Below are 19,609 nucleotides of genomic sequence, written 5' to 3'. Positions count from 1 at the left end.
TTTGCATGCATGCAACTATGACTGTCTCTCTGTCTGTCTGACTCACCACACTACATGTCTGACCTGAGTGTGTGTGTGTGTGTTGCCAGGCAACAGAAGGCTTACATCGCCACGCAGGGCCCGTTGGCAGAGACCACAGAAGACTTCTGGAGGATGCTGTGGGAGAACAACTCTACCATCGTAGTCATGCTCACCAAACTCCGAGAGATGGGCAGGGTAGGAGACACTTTATCTCACTCACTCACTCACTCACTCACTCACTCACTCACTCACTCACTCACTCACAGACACACAGACCCACTCAAGCATTCTTCTCTCTGTCCATCATTCAGTTATCCTCTGTAGTGCAGTCTGTACTACTACCCCAATGACAAACGGAGCACATGCTTAACCTGCGCTGACTGTAGTCTATGTATTCACGTTCATCTCAAAGATCTATCTATTTATCCTATGCCCCCTCCTCACATGTGTGTGTGTGTCTCTCTGTGTTCACAGGAGAAGTGCCATCAGTACTGGCCCGCTGAGCGTTCGGCCAGGTACCAGTACTTTGTGGTGGACCCCATGGCCGAGTACAACATGCCCCAGTACATCCTCCGGGAGTTCAAAGTCACCGATGCCAGGGTGAGTGTGTGTTTGTGTGTGTGTGTGTCCATGCGTGTGTCCTTTTCTTAGAGATGACACATTCTGTTTCTATGCATGCCTCCCTCCCATTGATTGTGTCTAGAAACGCTACTGTCCTATACACTGAGTGTACGAAACATTAAGAACACCTGCTCTTTCCATGACATAGACTGACCAGGTGAATCCAGGTGAAAGCTATGATGTCACTTGTTCATATCCACTTCAATCAGTGTAGATGAAGGGGAGGAGACAGGTTAAAGAAGGATTTTTAAGCCTTGAGACAATTGAGGCAAGGATGGTGTATGTGCACCGGTCAGAGGGTGAATGGGCAAGACACAAGTTTCAACAGTTTCCCGTGTGTATCAAGAATGGTCCACCACCCAAAGGACATCCAGCCAACTTGACACAACTGTGGGAAGCATTGGAGTCAACATGGGCCAGGATCCCGAATGCTTTCGACACCTTGTAAAGTCCATGCCCCGACGAATTGAGACTGTCCTACTCAGTCTGCATGCCTCGTGTATGTTCCACTCAACCTTTCGCCTGTATCATCAGCGAGGCTTGAGAAAGCAAACTGATTGAGGCCATTTTCCTCCGTCACATGACAATACAGTGCTGATAGGGTATGTGTCATGAGTATGCTCGTATGATTGCTCCTTATACCACCTTTAAAGGGGCGATCTGTAGTTCAAACAACAACAAAGTGGCCACTCCGCCACTGTTTTGGTGAACACCTGAGGGATTGGGTTGGAGAGGATCCCAGATCGCCCCTATTAATGATTATATTTAAACCCAGAGAGAGTTTTGACCTGATGAAGGAGCGTACAGTGCCTTTTTGTCCTTTTCATATATGTGTGCCATTCGCCCATTTTAAGGAAAGTGCATGAGACCACAACCATTTCTATGATAATATGATTGTCCGTGGTCTGTTTAAGCACTAAGGCCCATTCTACAGTATAGGCTACCATTTTGTGTCCAATGTAGCAGTAACTGTACTGCAGAACACTAGCCCACCTGGGACTGGCGGACATGTTGGATTGCTGCTTGAGCCAGCATGGCGGCTAGTTTTGAGCACTCATGTTGGTCTGAGAAAAAAAACACTCTACACACTGGCCTAGCACTCAGCCCCCTGCAACTCCCACTGGGCAGATTAGACATAAATCCTGCTTAAGCTGTTGCTCTAGGTACCACACACACAAACTATACCTTCCCCTACCACACACACACACACACACACACACACACACACTAAGGAGTGCCTGGGAAAGGTGGACTGGAGCGGCAGCTGCAGCGGTGATTCTAGGCTGTGTTAATTGTGATTGAATCATCAAAGCGGCCCACTCCAGTAATCAGGTTGGGCCGCACACGTAAGGTCTCCCTAAGAAATGAAAGGGACCTCTAATCAGAGACGACTGGAGGAAGAGAGGGAGACGGACGAGGAAAGGAGCGAGAGAGGTGGGTGGGTGGGAGAGAGGAGGAGGGAATGGGAGGTGGTTGGTGTGCCTGTGTGGAAAGGGTCGGGTTGTGTGTGTGTGCGTGTGCGTGCGCGTGCGCATGCAATAGCAGAGACTCCACACTTCAGTTGTCTCTGCTAGCGAGGCAGTCACGTATTTAATCACACAATTTGACACAGTGCGCAGACCCTAAGGTTGTGTGTTAAATGTATTTATTTAGATTTGTCTCTGCGCGCTTCATTAATTGTGTTGTTGTTGGTTTTTCTCCTCCTTCGCTTTTAATCCGTGCGGGGAGGCAAAACGGTTTCAAACGAGGTTTAAAGGGGGAAAACAAAGGTAAAGAAAGGCGACAGAATGGTGAGCGAGAGATAAGAGAAAACAGTGGCTTGTGACAGTCAAATGAAAGACACTTTTTACACTGATGAGTCTGAAGAATAGTCGTCAAGGAAATGAGACAAGGCTAGGGACTAGGGAGTGTTTTGGAGAGTATTAGGATTTCTTAGCCTTTTGCTTGGGACTCCATTTATACTGAACAAAAATATAAATGCAACATGCAACAATTTCAAAGATTTGACTGTGTTACAGTTCATATAAGGAGGTCAGTCAATTGAAATAAATTCATTAGGCCCTAATCTATGGATTTCACATGACTGGGAATAGAGATATGCATCTGTTGGTCACAGATACAGTACCTTCAAAAGAAAGGTAGGGTCGTGCATCAGAAAACCAGTCAGTATCTGGTGTGACCACCACTTGCCTCATGCGGCCCGACACATCTCCTTCGCATAGAGTTGACCAGGCTGCTGATTATGGCCTGTGGAATGTTCTCTTCAATGGCTGTGCGAAGTTGCTGGAAATTGGCGGGAACTGGAACACGCTGCCGTAAATGGCGATCCAGACCATCCCAAACATTCCCAATGGGTGACATCTCTGGTGATTATGCAGGCCATGAAAGAACTGGGACATTTTTAAATTCCGGGAATTGTGTAGAGCCTTGCGACATGGGGCTGTGCATTATCATGCTGAAACATGAGGCGATGGCGGAGAATGAATGGCATGTCAATGGGCCTCAGGATCTCGTCACGGTATCTCTGTGCGTTCAAATTGCCATCACTAAAATGCAATTGTGTTCGTTGTCTATAGCTTATGCCTTCCCATTCCATAACCCCACCGCCACCATGGGGCACTCTGTTCACAATGTTGACAACAGTAAACCGCTCGCCCACACAAACCCATACACGTGGTCTGTGGTTGTGAGGCTGTTTGGACCTACTGCCAAATTGACAAAACTGCACATTTTAGAGTGGCCTTTTATTGTCCCCAGCACAAGGTGCACCTGTGTAATGATCATGCTGTTTCATCAGCTTTTTGATATGCAACATACTATCTTGGCAAAGGAAAAATGCTCATTAACATGGATGTAAACAAATTTGTCCACAAAATTGAAATAAATAAGCTTTTTGTGTATATGGAAAATTTTGGGAATCTTTTATTTCAGCTCATGAAACATGGGACCAACACTTTACATATTGCGTTTATATTTTTGTTCAGTGTAGTACGGCTAGGTTCCAATTAAACATACAGCCAGCCTCCTCTCCTTTCCTCTTTTCCATGTCTCCTTTCCTGACAATGGACCTGAAATCACTTGATAGGTATAAGCAGCATAGTGGAACCCTATCAACACTGTTCAATGATCAGTGGTCATCAAGGAAGAAGACAAGGCTAAGGACTAGGGAGTGTTTGAGGAGTATAAGGACGTAGCCTTTGGTTCTGTATCGTATCCTCAGCCTCAGTTGCCAAATTCAAATTCAGAGACCGTTTCCTTTCTCTTCCAGTCGACTACTGAGATTAAGACACCACCATAATTGACTACTCTTCGGGCAGAGATTCAAATAAAGCAATTTTCTCGATTGGTATAAGTCCAGTCCCCACCGATGTGGGTGGCCACACCAAATTGGTCTTCCTCCCTTCCTGGTTGCATGTGGTTTTTTGCATGTCAGGTCCCTCCATCCATCAGTCCTCCATCCAGGATTACCCCGTTTAACACAATGTTTAGAAGAGGACGCTTGTCACGCCAAATGCCCTATTGATTTCCTCTAACCGGGACTTATTCCACCGAAGAAATGACAAGCTAAAACAAAAGAGAGGCAGAGAGAGAGAGGGGGGCAGGGAGGGAGGGAGAGGGAGAGAGACGGAGAAAGTGAAAGAAAGGAAAGACTGTTGGAGAGGGAGAGAAAGGGAAAGGGAGAGGGAGAGAAAGGGAGAGAAAGGGAGAAAATAGTTAAGAGAGAAAAAGAGAACTGATAGACTGTCAGATGGACGTCAGGGGAGACAGGTCATTGTGGTGTTGTATGAGGGTGAAGTTGAACTGGACCAGTTCTTGTTATTGAGCGGTCTACTAGACACAGATAGGGACAGCGTTGGGACTTGGCGGTTCGCTGACCCCAGATCAAGTTTCTCTCTGGGGTGTGTAGTGAAACAGTTATTGTTTCTGTTCCTGAATCCGTTTGTTTGCTTGGTATGTGGTCATCATCGTGGACAATGAGAGAGTCTGTGACACAGAGGACGTAAAGTGAAGGATCTTGATTTTTACTGATCAATCCCTTCTCTCCCCTTACATCCTCCTCTCGTTCCCGTTCTCTCAATCCTCCTCTTTCTCCTTCACTCCATCCCTCTCTTCCTTATCTCTTACCCTTTCCATCCATTCTTTTTCTCTTTCCCTTTCTCAGGATGGGCAGTCCAGGACAGTGCGGCAGTTCCAGTTCACTGATTGGCCGGAGCAGGGGGTGCCCAAGTCAGGGGAGGGCTTCATAGACTTCATAGGCCAGGTGCACAAAACTAAGGAGCAGTTCGGCCAGGACGGACCCATCTCTGTCCACTGCAGGTAAGAGCCCTGTGTGTGTTTGTGTGCGCGTGTCTGTGTGTGTCTGCGTGTGTCTCCATGCGCACATGGGCCTGCGTGTAGGTGTGAGACGTGTCAGCGGTGTTCTTTATAATTCAGACCAACACCATTATTTGTACCTAACAATGTCAGCATATAACACAGTATCCTGGGTCTGTAGGTGTGTGGGTGTCCGACTCCCAAGCTGGTACCTTGTGTTGTTAAGGGGATTACAACCAGCCTCCCGTGGTGCTAGTCTTAATGTCCTCCACAGACCAGATGCATGTTTCTCTCTCTCTCTTTCTCTCTCTCGCTCCCTCTGTCTCACTCTCTCTCTCTCTCTCTCTCTCATTCTTTATAAATCTCTCTCTCACTCTCTATCAATCTCTCTCTCTCTTTCTCTCGCTCTCTCTCGCTCTCCTTACTGCCACTGCAGTGGGCTGGCATTACAACGCCTAAGGCTCAGCTCATTCATAATTGATCACACGGAGCGGCAGCCTGGCATTTGTAAATGGGAGGCACATGAAATAATGCGGCCATTTTTATTTTACGATTCCCCGTGTGATACATTTTTATCACATTGTGTTTTCTTTCTTCCAAGGTAACCTTTGTCATTAATTTGGCAAGCATATTCCAAAATATTTGTGTGGCTACCACCTCTGGGGTACCACTGAAATGTGTTACTTAGTATGTTTATGGTTAAGAAAAGAAGTCCCTGCACGCTGATAACTTGCAAAGTTTCATCATTGTATTGAAACAACATGTTGGTTGAAAATAAAAAAAACTCCCTCTTTGCGTCGTTTTTCCTTCGCAAAGCCACCAAACACTAGCCTGGTCCCAGATCTGTTTGTACTGTTTAGCCAACTCCTGTGGTTGCATAAACAGATCTAGGACCAGGCTAACATGAGATCTACCTATACACTAGATCTACGTACCTATATGGACATCATTATTGTGTCACCAGACTTTCACCACCATACTCCCATGGGGAAAATATGATATCACCGCCAGACATTGCATATACCCTTTAAGAGAGAGGGCTGTGTCTTAGGACCTGCAATAAAGCTGAGTTATCCTCTCTTGATGAAAGGATTTAGCCCAGCAGCCTGGTAGAGGAGGCACAGCTAATGCAGCGGCTCAGGAAGGCGAGGGCTCATTGGTTACGTGCCAAATGGCACCCTATTCTCTATATAGTGAACTTCTTTTGACCAGAGCCCTATGGTGCCATTCGGGACGCATACAGTGAGAGCATTGTCTTCACCTGGCATTTTGAGCACAGGCCCGGGAGTGTTATTCCAGTACTACTCTAACACCTCGGAAATCGTCTCAGTTCTGACCCAATGCATGCTGGGAAGTAGGAACGAGTCAGGGATGCCCCCTCCCACCGTTGCTCTTCTCGGAAAGCTCCGGAAGCCCAACACTGAGAACTGGGCTCAGCTACTGTCTGTCTGCCTGGAGTGTCTGTCTGGACTGTGTAGGTTCCCTCCTTTGTTATCCTATTGTCCTCTCGATTTTCACGTCACTTCCTGTTGAACGCAGAAGAGCTTGGCTTTGTTTGTTTGGAAAGTTTGTTGTTTGAAAGTGTATTGGAAAGTTCTTGGTAGCTAGCTAGCTTCTTAGTTTGGACCCTGCAATGCAGTTGGCGTCAGTTGCTGGGACTGCTTGTCTCTTTCCAGTGATTATGCCGACCAAGGACGGGTCTGAGGAGCTATTATCAAGCTGCATATCAAGCTAGCTGCATATCAGGCTAGCAGTTAGCCATTGTGGCTGGGACCTCGGATTGTCCCGGGTTTGGGCTGTCTAGATCCCTGCTGTTTGTTGTTTTCAATCTTCCCCGTGACCTGCCCTGTCTGGAACTACGAGGAGTAACAGCGTAACCTACGTTGCTAGCTACCATGACAAAGGCCAAAGCCGGCTGGAGTACCGTTGAGGACAGTGGTGTCTCTCTATCACACGTGAAGGATCTTTTAAACAAACAAAAAGAGACCTACAAGCAGTTGTTACAACAACAAGAAATAGCTTCAAGTGTTTTGTCCAAATACTTGTCGATTCTACTAATAAAAGAATGGACGACCTGACCAGAGAGGTCCAGGACTTGAAGAACAGTTTGCAGTTCTCCCAGGGTCAGCTCGATGAGTTGAATCAGGAGAAAGGCAAGATGACAGCAATATGTAAGTCATTGAGAGAGGACATCAGTTGTATGTGTGAACCCATGTGAACCCATGTCAACAATCAAGGCGGAACAACATGGTTGTGGACGGAATTGCAGAATCTCCACATGAGACCTGGGCGGAGTCTGAGGACAAAGTGAGGGAAATGATCGCTGAGAAATTGAAGATGGACCACAGGAGGATTGAGGTGGAGCGCACCCACAGGACTGGAAAACCCACCATCGGCCCAGGTGATAGGCCCAGGCCAATGGTGGTCAAGTTCCTGAGGTTCAAGGACAAGGTAGCTGTTCTGGAAAGAGCCAAGAACTTGAGAGGAACTTATATCTTCCTCAACGAGGACTATACTGAAGCTGTGCGCTAGAAGAGGAAAGATCTGATCCCAGCCATGAAAGCTGCCAGAGTGCGTGGGGACATTGCTTACATCCGCTATGACAGGCTCATTGTCCACCCTCCCTCCCAGAAGCCTGGAAGGGATTAGAGAGCCAAGCCTATGGGTTTGTAGCTTTAACCCCGCTGTGCGCACACACACACACACACACACACACACACCTATTGATTAATTCACTGCAGAATGTATATTTTTTCTCTTGCTTTGTTTGCTCTTTTCAGTATTATGTCTCTCTGATAAGCTACCCAGGAAAGGGCTGAAAATAGCCCATATTAGTATATATAGACTTAGAAATAAGGTTCATGAAATCAATAACTTGCTAACATCAGATAACATTCATATATTAGCCATTTCTGAGACTCACTTAGATAATTATTTTGATGATACAGCAGTAGCAAAACAAGGATATAACATATATATAGAGGAGACAGAAATGCTTATGGGCGAGGTGTTGCTGTATATATTCAGAGCCATATCCCTGTAATGCTTAGAGAGGATCTCATGTCAAGTGTTATTGAAGTGTTGTGGTTGCAGGTTCACTTGGCACATCTAAAGCCTTTTCTTTTGGGGAGTTGCTATAGGCCACCAAGTGCTAACAGTCAGTATCGAAATAATGTGTGTGAAATGCTTGATAGTGTACAGTATGTGATAAGAACAGAGAGGTCTACTTTCTTGGGGACCTGAATATTAACTGGTTTTCATCAAGCTGTCCGCTCAAGAGGAAGCTTCTGACTGTAACCAGTGCCTGTAATCTGGTTCAGGTTATTAATCAACCTACCAGGGTGTTTACGAACACTACAGGAACAAGATCATCCACATGTATCGATCACATTTTTTCTAATACTGTAGAACTTTGTTCTAAAGCTGTATCCGTACCCATTGGATGCAGTGATCACAATATAGTGGCTATATCCAGGAAAGCCAAAGGTCCAACAGCTGGGCCTAAAATAGTGTATAAGAGAGCATACAACATATTTTGAATGTGACTCTTATGTGGATGATGTTAAAAAATATTTGTTGGTCTGATGTGATTAATGAGGAGCATCCAGACGCTGCACTTGATGAATTTATTAATTTATTAATTTGCTTCTTCCAATTATTGATAAACATGCACCAGTTAAGAAACTGACTGTTAGAACTGTTAAGGCTGCATGGATTGATGAGGAAATGAAAAACTGTATGGTTGAAAGAGATGGTGCAAAAAGGAGTGGCTAATCATTCTGGCTGTACATCTGACTGGCTTACTTACTGCAAATTGAGAAATTATGTGACTAAACTCAAAAAAAAGAAGAAGAAACTGTATTATGAAGCCAAGATCAATTATATACAACTTTGGAGTACTTTAAATGAAATCATGGGCAGAAAGACAATTTCAACTCCATCTTTCATTGAATCAGATGGCTTATTCATCACAAAACCATTTGATGTTGCCAATTATTTTAATGATTATTTCATTGGCAAAGTGGGCAAACTTAGGCAGGAAATGCCAACAACAAACAGGAAGCAATTGTATTCATGCATAAAAAATAACAAGTAATGATGACAAATAAAGAAAAGCATTGCAAGTTTGAATTTTGTAAAGTTAGTGTGGGAGAGTTGGGAAAATGATTGTAATCGATCAATAATGACAAACCTCCTGGCATTGACAACTTAGATGGAAAGCTACTGAGGATGGTAGCTGCCTCTATAGCCACTCCTATCTGTCATATTTTTAATCTGAGGAAAGTCTTTGTCCTCAGGCATGGAGGAAAGCCAAAGTAATTCCACTACCCAAGAGTGGTAAAGGGGCCTTTACTGGTTCTAACAGCACACCTATAAGCTTGCTGCCAGCTCTTAGCAAACTGTTGGAAAAAATTGTGTTTGACCAAATACAATGCTATTTCTCTGTAAACAAATTAACAACTTACTTTCAGCATGCTTATAGAGAAAGGCACTCAACATGTACTGCACTGACACAAATTACTTATGATTGGTTGAAAGAAATTCATAATAAGAAGATTGTGTGAGGTGTACTGTTAGATTTCAGTGCACCCTTTGATATTATTGACCTGTTCTTGAAAAAACTTGTTATGGCTTTTCAACCTCTGCCATATTGTGGATTCAGAGCTATATATCTAATATAACTCAAAGGGTTTTCTTTTAACGGAATCTTCCCTTATGTCAAACATGTAAAGTGTGGTGTACCGCAGGGCAGCTCTCTAGGCCCTCTACTCTTTTCTATTTTTACCAATGACCTGCCAGTGGCATTAAACAAAGCATGTGTGTCCATGTATGCAGATGATTCAACCATATACGCATTGGCAACCACAGCTAATGAAGACACTGAAACCCCTAACTAAGAGTTGCAGTCTGTTTTGGAATGGGCGGCCAGTAATAAACTGGTCCTGAACATCTCTAAAACTGAGAGCATTGTATTTGGTACAAGTAATTCGTTAAGTTCTAGACCTCAGCTGAATCTGGTAATGAATGGTGTGGCTGTTGAACAAGTTGAGGAGACTAAATTACTTTGTGTTACTTTAGATTGTAAACTTTTTATAAGAAACATTAATGTGTTGAAAATCCCAAATTGTTTGCATATTCAACTTACACACAGCTCTGACACACACACTTACCCCACCAGACATGCCACCAGGGGTCTTTTCACAGTCCCCAAATCCAGAACAAATTCAAGAAAGCGTACAGTATTATGTAGCCCTAATTGCATGGAACGTCCTTCCATCTCATATTGCTCAAGTAAACAGCAAACCTGGTTTTATAAAATAGATAAAGCAACACCTCGCGACACAACGCCTCTCCCTTATTAGACCTAGATAGTTTGTGTGTGAACATTGATATGTAGGCTACATGTGCCTTTTTAAATGTATGTAGTTCTGTCTTTGAACTGTTCTTGTCTATTGATGTTCTGTATTATGTCATTATGTTTCATGTTTCGTGTGGACCCCAGGAAGAGTAGCTGCTGCTTTTGCAACAACAAATGGGCATCCTAATAAAATACCAAATACCAACCACTCATATGTTATATCAAAAGATAATTATTTTCTTTCCCTCACTTTCTTCCTTTCCATCCCCTCTTTCTTTCTTTATCTTTTATCCCTCCATATATTTTCTCAATGCCTTGCATTTTCCCCTTCACTTTACTCAATCTTCCAAATCAGTAGAACCCAGAGAGTGTTCTTCAGTGGAAGCTTCTCTAACATCAGATATGTACAGTGCGGTGTCCCTCAGGGCAGTTGCCTTATGCCGTTACTCTTCTCTATTTTTTTACGTGATTTGCCCTTACACAAAGCTAGAATTACTATGTATGCGGACGATTTCACACTCAACACGTCAGCACCCAAAGCCAGTGAGCTCCCTGAGAGTTACAGTCAGTATCCGAATAGGTGATTAATAATAAACTGGTCTTAAATACGTCTAAAAACTAAAAGCATTTCATTTGGTTGAGCACATTCTCTATGACCTAAACCTCAGCTGGAGTTGTGTATAAAGGGTGTGACCATTGAGCAAGTTGAGGAAGCTGGATGGTCAATTATCATGGGCACGTCATATTGCTAAAGTTGTTGTGAAGGAAAGGGAAATACCTAGTCAGTTGCACAACTGAATGCATTCAACTGAAATGTGTCTTCCGCATTTAACCCAACCCCTTAGCGTTTTTTGACACAAAAATCAACTGCGCTAGTTGTTCAGGTTCTGGTCTTGTCCCATCTTGATTCCTGTCCGGTAATATGGTCAAGTGCAGCAAAGAAAGACGTAGCAAAGTTCCAGCTGGCTCAAAACAGAGCAGCACGCCTTGCCCTTAACTGCAGACACAGAACTAACATCAACAACATCTATCCTGGTTGTGGATTGACGAGAGAATAACTGCTTCTCTTCGAGTTTTAACGAGAAATATTACCGTGATGAAAATTCCACATTGTCTGCATAATCAAATAACATTCAGGTCATACATTACCCAAGAAGACAGGCCACCAAGGGTTTCTTCACAGTCCCCAGGTCCCCAGAGCCATGATTACATGGAACTTCCTTCCATCTCCACTTACTCAAGCAAACAGCAAAATGACCTTTAAAAAAAAATGATGAAACAACATCTCATGGTACGGCGGGGACTTTGAGGGGACACACACACAAACACATGCACACACAGACACACTAACACACACGTTATGTACAGTATTTAGTTGTATTGCTTGTATTATTATGTTGTTGTTGTTTTTTTACTTGTCATGTTTTAGGTTTTTTGTGAACCCCAGGAAGAATAACTGCTGCCTCTGCAAAAGAGAATGGGGATCCAAATAAATAAACAAACAACTCTTTCTCTCCTTCTCTCTTTCTCTCTATTCTACTGCCTCCCCAATTCCTATCTAATAGAGCCACACGCTTTTTGTCATTAATTGCCTGATTACTTTCTGTGAATGGGAGTGTAAATCCTCTCATTCAATGCTGCTTTCCACGGCGGTTAGATTTGGAAGTCTATCTATTTAAAAGGGTTTGATGGAGTTTAAGAGCCATATGACAAGCTGTGACTAGCTCCCTAGGATGAGCTTTCTCCACACTCCAGGAGAGGATGGGGTGGGTGTGTAGGAATGGAGGGGGGGGGGGTTGAAAGGACAGAAGGGGGTAGACTTTGTGGTGACATAGTGTCCACAGTTGAGTTTTTTTTGAGGGGGAGGTTTTGTCGCTGGTGTCTTGTTCGGTCAATCTACTGTCAGAAGTTTTCGAGGTAGAAAATGGTCAAAGTTATCTTTGGTAAAAAAAAAACATTGTAACCTTTCAGAAACTGTCATGGGGCGGGTAAGAGAGAAAAATTAATCTGTTGTCAAATCAATTATTGTTCCATTGGTGAAGCGGAAGTCATTTCACACCAAAGTAGCTTACGGAGACAGCCCTCAAGTATTTCAGGATCAGAGTTAAGACTCGCCCTATTTCTGGGGACTGTTGCAGGGAAAGGTTTGCAATGGGGCTTAATGATGCAAAGTGTGTGTGTGTGTGTGTGTGTGTGTGTGTGTGTGTGCGTGCTTGCGTGCGTGCTCATATGTGGGTGCGTGTCCGTGTGTGTGTGCGCGCATTTGTTTGTTATTGTGTACATACAGTTGAAGTCGGAAGTTTACATACACCTTAGCCAAATACATTTAAACTCAGTTTCTCAATTCCTGACATTTAATCCTAGTAAAAATCCCTGTCTGTTAGTCCCTGTCAGTTAGGATCACCACTTTATTTTAAGAATGTGAAATGTCAGAATAATAGTAGAGAGAATGATTTATTTCAGCTTTTCTTTCATCACATTCCCAGTGGGTCAGAAGTGTACATACACTCAATTAGTATTTGGCAGCATTGCCTTTAAAATGTATAACTTGGGTCAAGTGTTTCAGGTAGTCTTCCACAAGCTTCCCACAATAAGTTGGGTGAATTTTGGCCCATTCCTCCTGACAGAGCTGGTGTAACAGGTTTGTAGGCCTCCTTGCTCCCACACGCTTTTTCAGTTCTGCCCACAAATTTTCTATAGGATTGAGGTCAGGGCTTTGTGATGGCCACTCCAATACCTTGACTTTGTTGTCCTTAAGCCATTTTGCCACAACTTTGGAAGTATGCTTGGGGTCATTGTCCATTTGGAAAACCCATTTGCGGAATAATCTGGCTGTAAACAATTTTTGGAAAAATGACTTGTGTCATGCACAAAGTAGATGTCCTAACCGACTTGCCAAAACTATAGTCTGTTAACAAGAAATTTGTGGAGTGGTTGAAAACGAGTTTTAATGACTCCAACCTAAGTGTATGTAAACTTCTGACTTCAACTGTACGTGCGACCATGTATGCATTGCGTGTGTGCGTGCGTGCGTGCATGCTCATATGCGGGTGTGTGTGTGTGTGTGTGTGTGCACGAATGCTTTCGAGATTGTGTACGTGCATGTGTGTGTGTGTGTTCATGTCGTGTTGTGTGGGCGGGCATCAAAGTGGAATGTGTACGTTCCTCACATCAAGATTATCTCTCACATGATCATTTTAAAGCCAGGCGTTAAACTGTCTAGCGACGGCAGATGATGACTGGTATCCAGGGACAGGAGAAAGAACATAGAATGAACCAAATGGACACATAATAGCTGTTACTAGAACTTGATTTCCCTAGACCCATATTTAGGGCTGGTTTCCTGGACACAGATTCATAAATCTAGCAATAGACTAAGAATAATGTTCAATGGAGATTCCCCATTCATTCATACTTTTTAAGTCTAGGATTTCGGCTTCATTTTAAAGCCGAAGTTGCTGCATATTTTTATGTTTTTTACATATTAATGAATGATAAATGCCGAAGAATATAACTTATACATGCCTCATGAGCTTAGTTAAACTGTCGTTCTACGTCAGAATCCAAAATATACGCTTGTTTTACTCCAATGTTTATAAGTAATGTAAATGTAAACTAGCCTCAAAACATGGTTCAACCTACAATTTTAATATCATGGGATGGTCAGTCCTTGCATCCATGGCTCTCTCTATGAATTTGAGAGTGGTTACATCTCTCCGGGCCCATCCCTCAGCTTTTTACCAAAACAGAGGCGGGGTGGATGCTTTGGTATTGTTTCAATAAAGGACTCTAGCTTTAAACCAGCCAATACACTTTAGACAACTTCAAAAATGTACACAAGGTAGAGCTCTTGGTGTAATAGTTGGACTTCATCTGTTGTGTGTGTTGTTGTTTTTCCAGTGCGGGAGTCGGCCGGACCGGTGTTTTCATCACGCTCAGCATCGTGCTGGAGAGGATGCGCTACGAGGGCGTGGTGGACATCTTCCAAACGGTCAAGATGCTGCGGACACAGAGGCCGGCCATGGTGCAGACAGAGGTGAGAGGTCACTCTAGACCACGTGTGTGAAACTCAAGGCCCTAGGGTGTGCCTATTCAATCCGACCTGTGGGTGGTTTTGAGGATTTTTTAAATTTTATTTTAAAAAGGTGTCATGAAAAACGATCTCAATCGACATTTAAATGACTAAAAGCGAAATTGAAACTGTGTCGAAGTGATAATGGACCGAGAGTTATAGTCTCCTCACTCTGGCCAGCTTGCTAACAGTTATCAAAATGAAAGCTAGACAGTCAGGGAGCATCGAAAAATTCCAAAAGTGATAGAGAAGAGAACTATTTTTTGCTAATTTTGACGGCATGAATTTTAATACATTTTAAGTGCAACCTCCGGACCTCGGGGAAGACCAAATGCAGGCCGCAGGAAAAAGAGTTTGACGTCTCTGCTCTAGACCCACAGGCCTTTGTGGATGTTGTGGTCCTTGTGTTTTTTTGATGTAGTTTGGCCATGGGTGCTAAGAATACGCATCAGAATTGTTAGCATTGGTACTGTCTGGTAGTCTTGGAGCTGCTGGCTTTGTTGTATTACAGTGGAGTATTCTCTTTTTTGTTGCTATCACAACGTGATATTAACGTTTAATATTTTGTCTTTTGTCTATGCAGGATGAATATCAGTTTTCCTACCAGGCGGGTCTGGAGTACCTAGGAAGCTTTGATCACTATGCAACGTAAAAAGCCATCTCGTCCCCCGAACCGTTGTCCCCCTCAACAGTCTCCTGAGCCATAGAAACTTGCTTGAAATTTGAAATGACAACAACAACAAACACAACAACAACAAACAGAAAACAAAATTCAACCAACAGGAAAGCAAACTAATTGTAGATTTTTTTGTTGTAAAGAAATCCATTTAAAACACAAACAATAGTGCAATTCCAATTGGACCTAATGGACTTTGATGCCGGTGAGGAAAGTGTAAACGATTCCAACAGCAAAACCAGCTGACGCCCTCACTCGGGAGAAAGGAACCAAAAGTGGTGGCTCAAGCTGTGGGGTGGGAATAATCAAAAGTGTCAGACTGCTAACCTTACCTCAAGTGTTCAGATGTGGCGGTTGACATTGTAAACATTTTGTGGACATCTTTTTAAAAAAAATACTACGTGCAAACAATACAGAGATAACAGCGAATGAAGGAAAAGTGACCGGGTGAACGTGACTGAGGTAAAGAAAAAAGAAAAAAGAATTGAGAAGCTGAGAAAAGGGTGGACTGGATGTAGCTTGGATGAGGGAAGCGGTCTCATTTTTTAACATGTTAGAGCAGAAGTTCAGAGTTCCTAATTGTTGATGAACACTTTTGATGGCCTAACTGTGGTTGCCTGTGTACACAGATGATTGTCCCCCAAAAACGTCGCACACCGATAACACACTGAGTTAACGCTAAGGTGCTGGCAAGAGAAGTCAACCCCCAATTCGGTACCCCCTACCACTCTCATCTCTTTCTAGCAAGAGAACTTCTACTGCCCATAGTTCTGGTATGACCTTTCAAACTCCAAACTCGCAGCTCTTCAAGTGTCCATCATACCCACAAAGGGCATCCCTATTACCCTTCAACTCTTTGGGAGAAGAGGAGCCTCTGCAGTAAAGAATAGTCTGGGTGAAAGTGAGGACGGTGTCTTAAAGTGACTACCGTAGGTGGATTTTGTCAAATGCCAATTCAATCAATTTACTGTGTCAGTTTCTCCAGCACTTGACTTGTGGACCGTTTTTTTTGGTGCTGTTGAGAACAAACCCCACATGTTCATACAGTAACCACTGATATATCTCTCTTAGCCTCGGTCGCCAAGGACACTGGGTAGATGACCGCTCTTGCAAGACCAGAGAAATGACAACCATGTCCCATGACTTTTTACGATCACTCTTCGTTCAGGACTAGTTGTGCCATGAGTTACTGGTGCAGTGTCCGCCATTTTGAATGGTGAGCTCAGGCGGCCTTTCGGCTACAACGAGTGAAATCACCACATGAGGTCGGGGAATGAATGGTGAATGGCGGCAACTGGGCTCTCCGCAAACGTGTACAGTGACCAACAACCCATTGTAATCATTTGTTACTTTGTCTTACAATTACTTGTATTTCTGGGGTTTTCTGTCGATACCAAACATGCTGCTTATTCTCCTGTATGCTGTAAGTGTAACTCTTTGGTATGGGATGACAATGGAGGTACCTGGTCTGGTCGTGGCAGTTCGCACCCAGGCGGCTGGGACTGAAGGCGCATCCACATGTTATTGCCCCCCCCCCCCCCCTTCCCCCCTCCATCTCTCACTAGACATTTTAGTCCCAAGCGTAGCGAGAAACTAGTCCTCTTGCAGTTATGGTACTAAGAGTGGAAGGAAAGTAGTTAAAAGTTGTGAGGAACTGAGTTGACAACCCAGAGAAAGGTTCCAGTTTTTTCCCTTCCACCTATTGGCCAAAGGCCACTGAAGTTGACTGCGGAAGAGGTGGCCATGTTGGATTGGGATGTCGCGATGTGAAAGTTATAGCCACGATACAAATGAATTGCACATCACCAAACGTGAAACCTAAACGATAGCAGGGCCGATTCTACGCTCTATGTAGTTGTGTCTGATAAAAACAAGCCCTCAAAAGCCCCCAATTTCATTTTTTATCAGAGGTCAGTGCTTTGGTATACCCAGGAGTATACTTTTACATTGGCTTCTGTGAAGGGTGTTCGATTGGTATGTACACTAACAGAGTGATGAAAGGAACTGTGTGTAGTCTTTCTTATTTCCAAAAAAGCCTTATTGTTATTGTAACATTATGGAAACATTAATGTTGTATTATGATGACTATTGTTATTTTACTTTACATAGCTGACTTTTATTTTAGTTTTGGTTTAGTTTTTTAAAAGAGATATTGTATCACCTTTTTTAATTAGCAGTAAGAAATAAATGCTTATTTGTTCATATTATGTTAAAATACATTCTATTTTTTCACTGTAGAAATGTTAAGTATAACATGTGTTTGTGTGGATGTGTACATATATACTTATATATCGCACATTCACACATACATATATATTTAAATACAGAATATAAAAATATACCCAAACTCTTAGTATGAATTTAGTTGTTTTTCTTTTACCCATAAACGTTCAATTACTCATGTAAAATTATGATGGATTTTTGTATATATATATTTTTTTGTAACCATAACCTTAACCTTGGGAAATATTGTTTGTTTCTCTGGGAACAATAAGGGGAGGTGTCTCGCCGAGCGCCGCTCCTACAACCCTTTTTAATTCCTACCACTTGGTAGACCTGTGCCGATAAGGAGATGGCATTTTTAATTGTCGTTGAAATTATTATTATCATTAACAGTACTTATTAGTATTCGTTTGAGTATTATTTTCATAGATAGTAGATTAAATAGTATACAAAGCATTCAATTAGAGGCAAACTACATTATTACACATTTTTATGAATTTGCCAGACTAAAGGTACTGTACTTTTTGACCGTGTACAGACTATGATCTCCCTCTTTCTCAGAAGTCCTTTTTTCCCCTCCTTTTTATTTTGTCTTTCTTTTCAGACACAACATGATTATCCCTTTGTTAGATATCAACTATGATCCAGAATATAATACCTGTAAATAAACAAATATATAGATTATATGTATTTGTATAATTTGACCCTCAATGCTCTCTTACTTCAAATCAAAGACTGAACTGCAAATATAAGGTTCTACTCATTGCAAAGTTCCTGGTGTTTGTAAAGCGTGCTTTCTCCCTTTGTAACATTTGTGTTCCACTGTTCCCTGTTCTTAAGTCCCCACTTTCTTTGTCATATATGCCATGTTAGCAATATCCCCTACTAGCCACCCACAGCTAACTCTGTTATGAGACAGGTCAGTGAGGACCCATAACTTTTGCCTCAGCACAGGCTTCTTGCAAAGTGAACACTGCTTCCTTCTCCAGACATTGGAAATGATGGCAACCAAAGGATAATTCCTTTCCTAAACAAAAGCTCCCCGAAAGGAGAAGTGCTAGTTCCCAACTGCCTAAAAGGCCAAGAAGTAGACAGTCCATTGGAGAAAGAGGAGATAGTTTTGCTGTTTAGCAACTGTCCATAGTGCGATGTCACAGCCATTAGGGGCAGAGAACTACACTACCACTGCCCCTGATTCATGAAACGATGTAATATGTTTTGCTCACATAAGACTTGTATAGAACCATACTGTGTTCCTTTTTTTTTTTTGCCATGTTTTGTTACGGGATGCAGAATGAATCAGGACTAAGTGAGAAGGAGCCGTGTGATGCAAAGACCAGGAGAAAAGAACCGTGGGAATCTAACCATTTCATATGAACTAAATCTTGAAAGGAGGACTTTTTGTGACTGAATTCAAAGACTGGTTTTGGTTATGCCAAAAACCAAGACAGTGGACGTCTTTGGAAGCTTGTGTAACGTGTTACTCTTTGACTTCATGTAAAGATGCCAGACTTTTGACAACAGCAGCCAAATTACTGGAATATTCCACAGAGAGGGGAAATGAACGAAATAGAAAAATGACTACAAAATAATAGAACATATACATACAACAGCCAACAAAAAGATGAAGAACCCAAACTCAAGCAAAATAGTTTTTCTTTTTATGAGGGCCAAGTGCTATCGCTTTCAAACTGTTACTTCTGACTGAAACAATGATTGGTTTAAAACCCACTGTGTATGTAGATATGTTGACTTATGTTGATATGTTGACTTTGTATTAAAGAAATGTTGTCTGAAAGTGTACTCTGTCGTTTTATTCATCCAAAAAAAGCCCAACCTTATTAACCAGCTTTAAGTGCAGTCAGTAAGGCATTCTGAGTATGGTAATGGTACACATTTTAATAAATGATTACTAAATACTAATACTTAATTAGAGTGCTTGAAAGGAGAGACTCAATCTACAGGTGACACAGAGCATGGTACATAAAGCACACTTTTTTTGTCTATGCAGACCTGCTATCGTGACAATAATCAGTGTTCCTTTATGCCGTGCTGTGTTTGTAATCATTGTAAATCATTTTTATGATTGCTTAAGACACCCCCGTGGTTTGTTTCTTCCAACACTTTATGCAAGTCATGGCTGTGGGTCCCCAATGGCAGCTTATGACGAGACAAAAAAATCAAATTTGTATCTTTTTGTGAACACATCATGCCTCTGCACTAATCTGGACATCAACCTATCTCAGTAAAACATCCAATGTCCCAAGTAGCTGAAATAACCTCTCATTTTGACATCTCTTGAAATGTGTTAAAATGTCTGTAA

The 19,609-nt window shown here is 42.6% G+C and overlaps 1 protein-coding gene across 1 annotated transcript in view; it reads left to right on the top strand.

The window, feature by feature from the left end:
• Window positions 1–19,089, top strand: part of LOC120054616 (receptor-type tyrosine-protein phosphatase S-like) — a 201,671-nt gene extending 182,582 nt beyond the window's left edge. The window contains exons 30-34 of the mRNA XM_039002094.1: window positions 90–216; window positions 496–621; window positions 4,805–4,959; window positions 14,216–14,351; window positions 14,971–19,089. Of these exons, the coding sequence (XP_038858022.1) occupies window positions 90–216; window positions 496–621; window positions 4,805–4,959; window positions 14,216–14,351; window positions 14,971–15,039 (613 nt within the window). The 3' untranslated portion in view covers window positions 15,040–19,089. The remainder of the gene's footprint in view (window positions 1–89; window positions 217–495; window positions 622–4,804; window positions 4,960–14,215; window positions 14,352–14,970) is intronic.
• Window positions 19,090–19,609: the final 520 nt, after the last annotated feature.

The sequence above is a fragment of the Salvelinus namaycush genome, chromosome 10 (genome assembly GCF_016432855.1).
Source record: "Salvelinus namaycush isolate Seneca chromosome 10, SaNama_1.0, whole genome shotgun sequence".
In the NCBI taxonomy this organism is placed as follows: domain Eukaryota; kingdom Metazoa; phylum Chordata; class Actinopteri; order Salmoniformes; family Salmonidae; genus Salvelinus; species Salvelinus namaycush.
Note: the sequence above shows the minus strand (reverse complement) of the source record. Positions and strands in the feature narration are given on the sequence as shown.